The 14,393-nt window shown below is 36.8% G+C and overlaps 1 protein-coding gene and 4 non-coding genes across 5 annotated transcripts; 2 read left to right on the top strand and 3 right to left on the bottom strand.

Moving 5' to 3' along the window:
* Positions 1–718: 718 nt before the first annotated feature.
* On the bottom strand, positions 719–789 carry TRNAG-GCC (transfer RNA glycine (anticodon GCC)). Its single transcript has one exon. It is a non-coding gene; the product is annotated as a tRNA-Gly (tRNA).
* Positions 790–2,116: 1,327 nt separating this feature from the next.
* TRNAG-GCC (transfer RNA glycine (anticodon GCC)) lies at positions 2,117–2,187 on the bottom strand. The gene has a single exon. It is a non-coding gene; the product is annotated as a tRNA-Gly (tRNA).
* Positions 2,188–5,904: 3,717 nt separating this feature from the next.
* On the top strand, positions 5,905–5,975 carry TRNAG-GCC (transfer RNA glycine (anticodon GCC)). The gene has a single exon. It is a non-coding gene; the product is annotated as a tRNA-Gly (tRNA).
* Positions 5,976–6,818: 843 nt separating this feature from the next.
* On the bottom strand, positions 6,819–6,889 carry TRNAG-GCC (transfer RNA glycine (anticodon GCC)). Its single transcript has one exon. It is a non-coding gene; the product is annotated as a tRNA-Gly (tRNA).
* A 618-nt stretch (positions 6,890–7,507) lies between these two features.
* Positions 7,508–9,249, top strand: LOC114362915 (uncharacterized). The gene is made up of 2 exons (XM_028318498.1): positions 7,508–7,558; positions 8,859–9,249. Exons 1-2 carry the CDS (start codon positions 7,514–7,516, stop codon positions 9,141–9,143), a joined length of 330 nt encoding a protein of 109 aa, XP_028174299.1. The 5' UTR covers positions 7,508–7,513; the 3' UTR covers positions 9,144–9,249.
* Positions 9,250–14,393: the final 5,144 nt, after the last annotated feature.

The following is a 14,393-nucleotide window of genomic DNA, read 5'->3' as shown; positions in this document are numbered from 1 at the left end:
ATTAAAAGTGTTTTCGGCTTTTATCCCGACTCGGCAATACGGGCTGTTCTATTATTGAAGACGAGTTTCAATTACGAAGGCGCGATGTGGTGCATTTTTAAAGATACCCCCTCTTTCGAACTGTTTTGATGTAAAAATCTTAAGGCTGGGTTGCACCATCTTATTTTACCTTTGACAAACGTCAAAAATCTGTCAAACTCCATACAAAAACACCGGTTATCGTAAAGTTACGGTCAAAGTTAGGTGGTGCAAGTCAGCCTGAGATGGGGCCATAATAATAAATAAGGCCTTGAATCAAAAGTGTTAAGAACCGCTGCATGCTAAAATAGAGATGGTCAACACTGCGCACTACTGTGATACGCCAACTCATTTCATTGTTTTTGCGTTAATTCTTCTTAGCCCATTTATTGTCCCAGTCCCTTAGCAGTAAGGGTTAAATTAATACTACTGACATGTGTAGGTAATAGGGCTTTTTAGAAGCCTATTTGCAGTCCTTCAAAATGTGTAACACTGCGCAAAATTGGAAAGTTGTTAAGGTTAATTAAAGATATCGAGTGTTTACTGAATACAGTGAAGCCCTATTTACTCGCAGTGTAACAGAAAAATATAAATTTTTGCCACTTTTATTTGGCATGACATATGGATGTCTGTAAGATAGGCTTTTGTCGATGCACTAGTTTAATTTTATTACGGTTATAAATTAAAACTTTAAAAAGATTGCATCGGCCGGGAATCGAACCCGGGCCGCCCGCGTGGCAGGCGAGCATTCTACCACTGAACCACCGATGCTTATGCCTTTACGATTGAATAACACCGACTTTACAATGTAATGGTGTAAATGAACCTGCTAAGATTAGAAAGGTCCATTGAAAGAAACCACAAGTTTTATCTTCTTTGGGCAACAGTTTTTACTATCATTTTAACTAATTGCTTGTTAGAGTCGCCAACACTTACCTAATACCTACCTACTATTTCTGTAAAATCGACCATAGTTCAACTGCTTACGATTATCGTGCAGTGTTTATTTAGCTTGCTGTGCTGTCGTCAGTCTGTACTTGTTATCTTTAGAACTTCCAGGGCAAAATTTGTATTAGATTTAGATTATTGACAAACTAAAGTTAATAATACGGAAATGTATTTTTCTCAATTTATCAAAGATATAATTATCTTATTTGGATTACGAAACAAAAATGATAATAACTAATAAACTAGCTATAGGATACATCCGTTTATTTGTATTTATTCAGGGGGACAGAAAAAGACAATAATCATTGTAAAACATAAGTATCCTTTCAGCACTAGTAGCTTGGTTGCAGACTTCACGAACAAACAGTTTTTTTCAGTCTATTTGTTTATTTTACTCGTACATACGAGTAAAATATACACATGTATATTTGTTGCCAGTTTAGTTCGGATATTGCAGGCTTTAACCAGATAGTGGTAGAAAGAATTATGATTTTGTTACTTGTCTGACACATAATTGATCCGATTGAACCATGTGAGACGCTTCAGGCGACTCCTGAAGTCTGACACCAAGATGTAACCTCAATTAGTGCAACCTAAAAGGCTAATGTTTAATGGAAACTAGAAACATCCTATAGAAGCTACTTTTACGAGTACATGTATGTAGAACTTTTTTCTAGAGACGTGGGGAAGAGAATTAAGTTTAATCTTGTCATTTACACAACCCGGGCACTCCAAAACAAAAATACCNACATGAAATACCCCAGCACTAAATCTATTCCGTTTCACACATTGCGTACATTAAATAAAAAATATTTTTACATCGTATTTAATTAAAATATGTATAATCAATAGACTCAGATTTTACTATATATTTCAAGACAAGTAGTAATTTTTTTTTATTAATTGCTAATAAAATACAAATATTTTTTCAAAAATATTCTGCATATGTAGTATGCGTAATATGGATAACCTTGAAGTGTCATACGGATCATCTTACGTGAAAAAGACTATAGTGTAACAGAAAAATATAAATTTTTACCACTTTTATTTGGCATGACATATTATTATGGATGTCTGTAACATAGGCTTTTGTTGATGCTCTACATATAGTTTTATTTTATACGGTTATAAAACAAAACTTTAAAAAGCTTGCATCGGCCGGGAATCGAACCCGGGCCGCCCGCGTGGCAGGCGAGCATTCTACCACTGAACCACCGATGCTCATACCTTTACGATTGAATAACACCGACTTTACAATGTAATGGTGTAAAATGAACCTGTTAAGATTAGAAAGGTCCATTGAAAGAAACCACAAGTCATCTTCTTTGGGCAACAGTTTTTACTATCATTTTAACTAATTGCTTGTTAGAGTTGCCAGCACTTACCTAATACCTACCTACTATTTCTGTAAAATCGACCATATTTCAACTGCTTACGAATACTTATCGTGCAGTGTTTAGCTTCCAGTGCTGTGCTTTAGAATTTCCTAGGTAAAATCTGTATTTGATTTAGTACTATTGACAAACTAAAGTTATTAATAGGGAAATGTATTTTTCTCAATTTATCAAAGATATCTTATTTGGATTACGAAACAAAAATGAGCTATAAGATACATCCGTTTATTTGTATTTATTCAGCGGGACAGAAAAAAGACAATAATCATTGTAAAATATAGTTACAGTGATAACTTATGGTTCGGAAACGTGGCCTCTCACTATAGGCCTTATACAGAGGCTCAAAGTTGCACAGCGTGCCATGGAGAGGGCTATGCTTGGTGTTTCTTTGCGAGATCGAATCAGAAATGAGGAGATCCGTAAACGAACTAATGTCGCTAATGTCGCTGACATAGCCCGACGGATTAGCAAGCTGAAGTGGCAATGGGCAGGGCACATAGTACGCAGAACTGACGGCCGATGGGGCAGCAATAGGTTCTGGAATGGAGGCCGCGTACCGCAAAACGCAGCGTGGGACGTACACCTACAAGGTGAACCGACGACATCGTAAAGGTAGCAGGGAAGCGCTGGACGCAGGCCGCTACCAATCGATCAACGTGGAAAGCATTAGGGGAGGCCTATGTTCAGCAGTGGACGTCCTATGGCTGAAATGATGATGAATGATGATTGTAAAATATAAGTAGGTACCTATTCTTTCAGCACTCGTAGCATGGTTGCAGACTTCACGAACAAACAGTTTTTTTTCAGTCTATTTGTTGCCAGTTTAGTTCGGATATTGCAGGCTTTAACCAGATAGCGGTAGAAAGAATTATGATTTTGTTACTTGTCTGACACAATTGATCCGATTGAACCATGTGAGACGCTTCAGGCGACTCCTGAAGTCTGATACCAGAATGTAACCTCAATTGGTGCAACCTAAAAGGCTAATGTTTAATGGAAACTAGAAACATCCTATAGAAGCTACTTTTACGAGTACATGTATGTAGAACTTTTTTCTAGAGACGTGGGGAAGAGAATTAAGTTTAATCTTGTCATTTACACAACCCGGGCACTCCAAAACAAAAATACAGAAGCGGATCGAAAAAGGTTTAAACCGGACCTCTGAAAGCAACGTTCACAGCATTCCCTTTACCTGATTTTAGCGTTCTTTTTCGCTACCGACGCGCTGGTCGAAAATAGGAGCTAAATCACGAAAGGGAGGCAATTCTTGTTATTTATTTCGGAGTGGAGAGAAATGTTTTATCACATCAAAATTGAACATAAAAATCTGTGCATCAATTCCTACAAGCATTACAGTCCAATAAAGTTTTCTAAGCCTTCATATTTAGAAAAGTATCATCATCATCATCATTTCAGCCACAGGAAGTCCGCTGCTGAACATAGGCCTCCCCCAATGGGGCGTCCACCCACAAGGTGGACCGACGACATCATAAAGGTAGCAGGGAAGCGCTGGACGCAGGCCGCTACCAATCGATCAACATAGAAAAGTATATCCCACCAAAAACATGTTGCTAAGATTGCCGTAGGTTAACTCATCAACCCATGAAAAAGTTATCGATCTCATGTAGAGTCAACTTCTAACTCTACTCGGCTTACCTCACAAACCTTAAAATATGTGGCTTGGCCGTTTCGCTATCATCACATGGGTGTCAGATGATTTTCTTTAAACTAATGGCTACTCTCAAAAGTTATCAATCTAGTACTAACAAGGTTATCTAGTTTTTATCAATTGTTAGAGATAGACGCGACTGGATAGACTGGATGCGAGCGGCGCAGGACCGGTCTTTGTGGAAATCCTTGGGGGAGGTCTTTGTCCAGCAGTGGACGTCTTTCGGCTGAAACGAACGATCGAACGAGATAGACATAATGACGGATATTTGTTATTCCCAAGAATATGGGTTATTACTAGTAAGTTTAATATATTCAGCCATTATTGTGCGCAAAATAAAAACCACCTGAAGTACCACAGAATCGACCTCCAAGTCCGGTCTTCCCGACCGGTGATTTGTCAATGCGAGTCGGCCATGTTTTATTACATCAACCCTTGTATTTATAGCGGGAGAAATTAGCCCTCGGTACAAATTGTAAGCATTACGTAACTTTAGTGCCTTTCACCGTGAGTTTTTCAAGGTTATTAGGAAACTTTCTTAACGTCCAGTTGCTAAGTAATATTCGTTAAACACTGTACTTACTAGTTATATTCAAAGTTGGAAGCTGGTGTGTATCTTGTGATTTAATGCTCATCTTTCGTTAGTATAAAAAATATAAGATTTCCAGATGCGTTGATATAAATTACCAAAATAATAAGTTTCTTTGAACGGTTACGTATCTATTTCTTATGTGGTCAAGACAAGTGATTTACACCAAAACGAAGAAAAAAGAAAAAGAAACAAAAGAACCTACTTTTCTTCCTTTCTCCTCACGGGAAGACAACTTGGACAATGGACAGCTGTCAATCTAAAACATGGTAAATAATGCATTAAATATGATGCTAACCCTTCACGATTTTTTTTTGCACTGCTGTTAAAATAGTGCTACAACTGAAAAAAATATTTTTTCCGGAAAAACAAGAATATTACATTAAAGTATGTAGGATACTGGTATTGAAGTAATCTGTAAGCATACATTTATAAACAGTGTTGTTAATGGCAAAATTAGAAATGGTGAAAATTCAGAAAATACAATTAATGGATGAATTTTATTATTTTCAAACGAAAATACAAATGAACCCGTTTTTATTGGACTTTGTTACCATAATNGTCATAACATTTTTTCGTCCTGACCTCAAAGGGCGTTCGCTGAGAATTCTCAAACAGATGGGGTTTTGGCAAAACACGCTGATCACGTTGTGTACGATCTCGGATTATTTAGGGCACACTGGGGTTGTTGGGATTAAGTTGTTTTGCCTAATTAACGTTGATTTTAATAAATTACAACCTAGTTTTTATTGTACTTTTGAATACAATGTAACGGACGCACATCTAATTGGAAGTAAATAATAATATAGGTAAGTGTATTTCAAACATTCTAAAATTTGGTAGTTTAGTAAACTATAGGCTCCTCATTATCACTGGCTTTTGACTAACATTGACAAGTTAAAAAAATTCTCATAATCCGTTCCGTACTTTATCCATTGAATTGGCAGACATGTGACGTCATAACACAGAATTGCTATACAACATACTATACGGGACTATTGACAGGTCATAAAAAGTCCTATGTCAATAATAATTGACTGTGGTATCAAATACCCTATCTTGTTTTTGTAGAATGAGTTATAAAATCACGCATACTTATAAATGAGCACACGTTAGTACCAAATGTATAAATAACTTTAGTTAGATAATGTAACAGTAATAACGAAATTTCAAACGTGACCTATCATTATCTCGTCGAGGTCAAGCGATGCGCGAGCGCACATCTTTCCGCCTTTCTATTGGCGCACCGATAAGTACTAGTGTGTATTTTTAAATTTAAAGAATAAGCATCGGTGGTTCAGTGGTAGAATGCTCGCCTGCCACGCGGGCGGCCCGGGTTCGATTCCCGGCCGATGCAGGAAACTTTTTAGAGAAGTTTCTAAGGGTTTTGTTGATGGAAGTCCTGAGGAAATGAATTATTTCAGGAGAATGTATTTACAAAATGACTTATAAGTTTTGAAGGCGACATGTCAAGCGAATTTAAATTGCATAATCAATACATACATTGAGAGAATGGGTTTGTTTTTTTGTATTTTTTTGCATTTTTTATGCAGGTATAGTGTAACTAAATTCACTAGCTTTATAATTACCGTATTAATGAAGTGTTTTTTACTTTTGTAGTGTGTCGTGCGTGAGTTACTAATAAAATACTACGTCAATTACATAAATATAACTCACTTTACACGTGTGTAAATGTTTTACTATTTTACTTTGTTTACTTTTTCTGCGAAATATTGTAATACAGCTACATTTCTTTCTACAGAATTTCCCATAATACCTATTTACAATAAAAAATGACACTCAGGCAAGATTAAAACGTAAATATCTTATTACTACAAACATCCCAAAACAACATCCAGGAGCTTACCCATCCGAAAACCAACACCATCTCAAAATAATTATGACAAATGGCAAGACAAAAGAATTCGCGTCCCATGGTGTTGCCCCGTCAAAATAATCTAATTTCCTTAATGGCTACGCCGGGGAAGGACATAATTATCATAATTTTTAACGCAATGCCTACTCAGGGTAGACAGAATTAATTCTACTTAAACATTACGAGTATGCCATTTGCATATCTTTTCCGACATTGTTCTAGACTACCTTATAACCGCGGCTTTACGCGCATTGACTTTGGTCAATGGTGGATTTTGTTTATAATTTAATGACGAAAAAGTTAAAGGCACGTGGCAAAAATGGATGCATCGGCCGGGAATCGAACCCGGGCCGCCCGCGTGGCAGGCGAGCATTCTACCACTGAACCACCGATGCTTGTTACTATTGTAATAAAAATATGCAGATGTACGCCATGTGATTAGAAGAATTACTTTCTAAATAAGTAATTTAGTAGCAACAATTGCCCAATGGTGTTGGTGTGGGGTCAGATTGGAGGATTCGAACTCCGCCGCACCGTGGGCTATTGTGGTGAACCCATTCCCAACACAAGCTTTTTAGCTTATCCCGAGGGGTTAATGGGACTTTAAAGAAATGTGAAATTATTCACAAACAATTTATTTGTTTGGACGAATTTGGAAAGGACGTACGATAAAAAATAATAAAAGATAGTCGTAATCTGCATTATTTTAATAATATAAATGCGATAGTTGAACTGTCTGTCACCTCAGTTTCAAGCTTAAATCACTGAATCGTATTAAAATTTGATGATCTAGAGATTGATGAGACCAATATCCTATTAATCTGCATTTAACTATAATAGCCCATACTGCAAGAATGCAAAATTGCACAACCCGGAATCTCAAATTTCCAATACAGCTATTTATCGTGGAACGTGCTCGCACTCCACCGAGCCACACGTATGGTGGCAACACCATCAGTTTCGACACAGCCTTGCTTATATAGCAAGTTCAATGTCACCGGCACTCGGTCAGTAGTGCCATGGCTGCCTTCCAGGATTTTTTGTGTGTTATCTTCGTTTTGACGGTAGGTCATTTACAAAATAAGTACAACTAGACACACTAAGAAACGCCTTAAACTAAATTTTACTTAATGTTCAAACCACGATTTTTAAAAAGATTCTCGAATTTCGAAAATTTTGGGTTGTTTTCTTTTCCACAAAGGAGTCCGTTCCGTTTAGTTATTAATATAGATGACCCAGGCTGAACTGTCCCACGAAACTCAATGACAGGGGGGCGCTACCATCGTTCAACTATATGGTTTCCAACATGACAAAAATCTGAACCAGCGATCTGGTATTGACGGTGGCGCCCCACTGTCAATGTCATCGACAGGACAGTCCAGTATTTTGGAACTATACTTGTAAGTTAAACGTAAACATTGTCATGCATGCTATAAAAAAGTTAACATATCCGACTATGTGGCCAGTGTTAAAATGAAAATTGTTCGGAGTTCAAAATTTCAAAATCCTTCCGACAAAAATGCACTTCACTTTTTAATTAACATGGCTACCAACATTCCGGCAACGATATTTGAAGCATCCATAGAGCTGGAAATGCTAAAATATTTCCGGCCAGTGCGTTTGAAGTTAAAAAAACTAAATTAGACTTAAAACTGCTTTGCGCCTTTTTGGTAAGATTTCATACTCTTCATAACATGGTCTGGAAACCGCTGTGTAATTAAAAACTATTTTGCATTTACTTTGCTTGTTTATTTTGTAGTGTGCAATTTTTTTGCTGTTAAGCAAGGTTGTTTCTTGTAATGTCTAAATAAGTAGCTGTCTATGTAAAGATATTTACATTACAATGTTATTGCTAATAATATCAGTTCATAATTAATGGTCTCATAATGTCTTAAGCATCACGCAAGTAAGCTTACCAGACAATGATGATCTTCATTAAGTACCTTTTTGTAAGCTAGAGCTAATAAATACAAACAGAAATAAGTGTTGTACGGAGATTGAACTCGTGACCTTTGATACGTTATGCGAATCATCCGGCTGGGCAGTTTTTACACTAATCTTCATGACCTCATACATTGGTGCTTCACATTTAAGGACGGATCACACTTATAAACCCGGAAACGGATCGTAACCGTATCGACTTGAGGCGGTCAGTATTCTTTGTATGAAACTCCGTACTGCAACGCACACTTATGCGCACCGTAACATAACCGCCTTGAATTTGACAGCGCGGCGAAAAGCGGTACGTTGTTGATCCCTTTCCGGGTTGATAAGTGCGCTATGACCTTTACTCGTACTATAGAGCAAAACGTATAATGTTCATTTTCTTGTTAATTTAACACCTGCCTTTTACTCGTATTCCAGGCGTTCACAGCCAGCCGTACCAATGCCTACCCTTCAGACTTCGCCATCCCCATCCCTGAAGTCACCGTCTCCATCGGAGGGTCTGTGTCCTCAATCCCTGTGCAGCATGAGGAGCTGATCGTGCCGGTAGTCTTCAATCCAGTGCAGAACTACCAGGCTCCACAGGCTAATGTTTACCAGGATCTAAGCTATATGCCACCGCCCCTTCCTCAGGTCATCGTTCTGAATGATGGAGGGCAGAAGAACGATTATACTTGGCTTTTGCTTCTTTTGTTGCTGAGATAGTTTAGTTTTTTGGAAGAATGGTGAAGGAGGTGCAGTCAGCGTCAAATAGTTCGTGACACCCGAATTAGCCAAAAAGTTCCCAAGACATCTTTCGCCCGTATTCACAAATAAATAATAAATCTTTATTGAATAACTTATTTGACAGTTTAAACTCTAGGCTAGTCTTATGCTTCAAACATTACTATGAGGTCTCACAGTGCACGTGGACGCACAGTTTAACACACGAACCAATCACAGAGCTCTATTTAACGCCGTGCGTTCAATTTGCTACTTCACTTAAGCAAGCATCGTTTGTACGGGCGTTTGTCACAATTGAAATACGGTCGTGACAACTTTTTGGTCACTTAGGGTGTCACAAACTATTTGACGCAGACTGTACTACATGCATTATTAAAGTAGGAAAAGTAAAGTAAAAGTTAAAATACTATAATTGACATTTACTTGTTGTGAATGACTCAGTATGACCTTAATAAGTTTGCAAAACGATGCATTTTATCGTGTCTCCACCTGAATCTGACGATGCATTACGCAACCTCAATTGACTATTCATTGTTTTAAATGCCTTTAAGAATAAAGTATTGAGTATTGAATTCTAGCAAAAGATTTTCAGTTAGTTGAAAACTGACTTGAACTGACTTTCAGTATGTACTTAAAAATTATTTGTCATTGGTGTCAGAAGTAACTTACCGCAATTTGTCCCTAAAACTATGTATTAACTTTTATTAATTATCTTTACTTCATGTTTAAAAGAAAGTTTTTGTTATGTTAAATAATTCGGTGTCATAATTTGAATTTTTAATAAAAAAATAGTACAATAAATAATACTTGCAGTATTTTAAATTTCATTCCCTCATTAATACCCCTCTCTTCCTCACAAACCCAACAATCCTGCAACCAGGAGGTTCAACGTAGCAAGCTTAGAATCTCTAACTTCTGTGAAACATCTAAAAATCTATACTTATACAGTGTGAGTCACGTTAAAGTGTACATATGAAAATAGATGAAACTAGACCTATTTTTATCGACAAAAAAGAGGTCAAAAAATTTTTGAGATTTTTTTTAAATTTTTTATAGAATTTTTTTTCTTCCAATTACTTATTGTAAAGAAAACGTAATAACTTTTAAACTAAGCGGTATATCCTGATAAAGTAAAAACAGTAATAATGCTAAATAACAGGCAATACTAAAAAAATACATAAAATACACAAAAAATGCCAACAAATAATAAAAAATGATATTTTTGAAAAAAATCTGCTTTTAAATTCGTGTTTTTTTGGTTATTTGATAAATTTCTCCAAAAAATGCCCCTATAACAGGTGGTTTTTATTACTTTTTATTATTCTCTATCGTATTATCTTTGTAAAACCAAAAATCGCATGTCTCTATCCCTATCACAACATTTGCTATGAACGTTTGAACAAAGGCCTGCCACAACATTATTCTCCGCTACAGGTAGAGACAATTTTAATTTTAACTAAAACGCTTATTTTACTTCGAAATCTTTTGTTTTTATTTGAAATCTAACTTGTCTTTATCAAAATTACAAATCTAGAGCCATTTTCAGTTTCGTTGATAACGATGCTTTGAATGGCGCGCCCGGAGAGGCTTAGTTCAAACGATCATTGCAAACGTTGTGATAGGGATAGAGACATGCGATTTTTGGTTTTACGAAGGTAATACGATAGAGAATAATACAAAGTAATAAAAACCACCGGTTATAGGGGCATTTTTGGAGAAATTTATCAAATAACCAAAAAAACACGAATTTTAAAGCAGATTTTATTCAAAAAGTATCACTTTTTATTATTTGTTGGGCTTTTTTGTATATTTTATGTATTTTTTTAGTATCGCCTATTATTTAGCATTATTACTGATTTTATTTTATCAGGATATACCGCTTAGTTTAAAAGTTATTACGTTTTCTTTACAATAAGTAATTGGAAGAAAAAAAATTCTATAAAAAATTAAAAAAAAATCTCAAAAAATTTTTGACCTCTTTTTTGGCGATAAAAATAGGTCTAGTTTCGTCTATTTTCATATGTACACTTTAACGTGACTCACACTGTATTATAAATGCGAAAGTAACTCTGTCTGTCTTTATCTCGTATGTCCGCTTTCACGCCTAAACCACTGAACGCATTTTGATGAAATTTAGCATAGAGATAGGTTGAGTCCCGGAAAAGGACATAGGATAGTTTTTATCCCGGTTTTTGAAACAAGGACGAGCGCGATAAAGTTTTCTGTGACAGACAAAATTTTACGCGGGCGAAGCCGCGGGCGGTAATTAAAGTAGTAAAAGTAAAGTAAAAGTAAAAATACTTAGTTAATTGACATTTATTTGTAGTGAATGACTGAGTATGACCTTAATAAGTTTGCAAAACGATGCATTTTATGTGTCTCTATCTGAATCTGACGATGCATTACGCAACCTCAATTTACTTTCATTATTTAAATGCCATTAAGAATTCTAGCAAAAACATTTTTTTTAATTAATTGAAAACTGACTTGAACTGACTTTCGGTATGTAGTTACTTAGAAATTATTTGTAATTGGTGTCAGAAGTAACTTATGCAAATCGTTCCTAAAACTAATAGCTTTTATTAATTCATTATTACTTCATGTTTAAAAGAAAGTTTTTGTTATGTTAAATAATTCGGTGTCATAAATTGAATTTTTAATAAAAAATAGTACAATAATAATACTTGTAGTATTTTTAATTCAATTCCCTCATTAATACCCCTCTCTTTCTCACAAACCCAACAATCCTGCAACCAGGAGGTTCAACGTAGCAAATTTTAGAAGCTCTACCTTATGTGAAACATCTAAAAATCTATACTAATATTATAAATGCGAAAGTAACTCTGTCTGTCTCTATCTCGTATGTCCGCTTTCACGCCTGAACCACTGAACGGATTTTGATGAAATTTAAAAAGAGGAAAAGGACCTAGGATAGTTTTTATCCCGGTTTTTGAAACAAGGACGAGCGCGATAAAGTTTTTCTGTGACAGACAAAATTTTACGCGGGCGAAGCCGCGGGCGGAAAGCTAGTACCTCTATAATAAAGCCACCGGGCTGTTACTATACAGCTTGTATCTCAACCCTAAACACATATCCCTCAAGCGCTAACGGTGATGGATGAGCTTTATATCGACGTAAATAAAGATTGAACGAGGTTATATCTTAATTTACTGCGTCCATTGGCTAGCTCTGTCAGCATAGTGGTGTTTAGCCCGAAAGAGGTTTCGTTTCTATTCTCTTTTTACTAACGCTAGAGAATTATGTTTAAAAACACAAAGAGGTTCGTCTTTCGTTAGTTTTAGCCAAATGACGTTTACTGCTGGACAAGGGCCCCCAAGGATTGCCATAACGACCGGTCTTGTGCTGCCCGCTTCCAAAGAAATCCTGACAACAAGAGGTGTTTCAGATAGAGTCAGAATGAGCTATGTTATTTCTAATGTATTATTACTATCGCTGGAGAAAAATGGGCTAGAAATTATTACTTCGCAATTCTAATTCATATTTTTATCTACCGGTTCTATCAAGAACTTCTGATGGTCTGGACAGTGAGCCATACAGCATTGGATTCCGAATAGACACACTGCTCTCAATTGACCTCGATGTGATTTAAAGCTGAAAAACTGTCGAATTTACTAAGATAAATTAATAACTTAGCATTTCTATAGTCGGTAGCAATAGTAGAAAACTCATTCGTTACTATACCTACCAGTAGGTATACTCGTACATATGTAGAACGGCAACGCAACATGTTACAGGCCATGAACAAAACGAATGTATGTATATTGTGTAGAAAATTTATTCAGGGTAAAAAAAATATAGCAATACCTGTAGATTTGACGTTAACCGTAAAAGCATTCCATAGAGTTCTAGTCTAGTATACTTACTGCTGACTAGTGGGTCAGTCAGTCAGTCAGCCCACTAGGTAGACTCTGGTGAAGGTCGCGGGAGGAGCCTGGATGCGAGCGGCGCAGGACCGGTCTTTGTGGAAATCCTTGGGAGAGGCCTTTGTCCAGCAGTGGACGTTTTTCGGCTCAAACGAACGAACAAAAGAATACTGCTGACTGTTCGTTCAGGTGAGTTGAGGTAACGCTTGGTTAAAGCTCAATCTGCTGAAATAATCCACTGAAATACATTTCGAAATTTCAGTGGATTACGCTTTGAGCANTTGGCTAGTTCAGTCAGCATAGTGGTGTTTAGCCCGAAAGAGGTTTCGTTTCTATTCTCTTTTTACTAACGCTAGAGAATTATGTTTAAAAACACAAAGAGGTTCGTCTTTCGTTCGTTTTAGCCAAATGACGTTTCTTGCTGGACAAGGGCCCCCAAGGATTTTCACAACGATCAAAGAAATCCTGACAAAGAGGTGTTTCAGACAGAGTCATAATGAGATATGTTGTTTTTAATGTATTTTTACTAACTTCTGATGGTCTGGACAGTGAGCCATACAGCATTGGATTCCAAATATACACACTGCTCTCAATTGACCTCGATGTGATTTAAAGCTGATACTATGGACATTGTATACATTAATAACTTAGCATTTCTATATTCGGTAGCGATAGTAGAAAACTCATTCGTTACTATACCTATCAGTAGGTATATGTAGAAGGGCAACGCAACATGTTACAGGCCATGAACCAAACAAATGTGAATGTTTGCAACATTTTTTCAGAGTAAAAAAAAAAAACCGTAGATTTGACGTTCACCCTAAAAGCATTCCATAGAGTTCTCTACAACTGCTGACTAGTGGGTCAGTCAGTCAGTCAGCCCACTAGGTGGACTGACGATCTGGTGAAGGTCGTGGGAAGAGCCTGGATGCGAGCGGCGCAGGACCGGTCTTTGTGGAAATCGTTGGGGGAGGCCTTTGTCAAGCTGTGGACGTACCTATTTCGGCTGAAACGAACGAACGAATACTGCTGACTGTTCGTTCAGGTTAGTGAGTTGAGTCTAACGCTTCGTTAAAGCTCAATCTGAAATAATCCACTGAAATACATTTCGAATCAATTTCAGTGGATTACGCTTTGAGCGAATCGATATCTATTAGAGTTTCGTTCGCTTTGCTGTTTATTCAATTCCTAGTTCCTCATTTTATATCGAAACTAGCAGCCGCCCGCGACTTCGTACGCGTGGATCCCGTTTTACCCCCTTAGGGGTGGAGTTTCGTAAAATCCTTTCTTAGCGGATATATGCCTACGTCATAACATCTACCTGCATGCCAAAGTTCAGCCCGATTCG

The sequence above is a fragment of the Ostrinia furnacalis genome, unplaced genomic scaffold (assembly GCF_004193835.3).
Source record: "Ostrinia furnacalis isolate ACB-3 unplaced genomic scaffold, ASM419383v2 OfSCF6932, whole genome shotgun sequence".
Lineage (NCBI taxonomy): Eukaryota > Metazoa > Arthropoda > Insecta > Lepidoptera > Crambidae > Ostrinia > Ostrinia furnacalis.
This window is presented reverse-complemented; position numbering and strand designations above follow the sequence as displayed.

Excerpts from the sequence above, each read along its gene's own strand:
- LOC114362915 (XM_028318498.1), top strand. The coding sequence starts at position 7,514 with ATGGCTGCCTTCCAGGATTTTTTGTGTGTTATCTTCGTTTTGACG. Across the intron at positions 7,559-8,858 it reads GTGTTATCTTCGTTTTGACG|GCGTTCACAGCCAGCCGTAC; the intron begins GTAGGTCATTTA and ends CTCGTATTCCAG.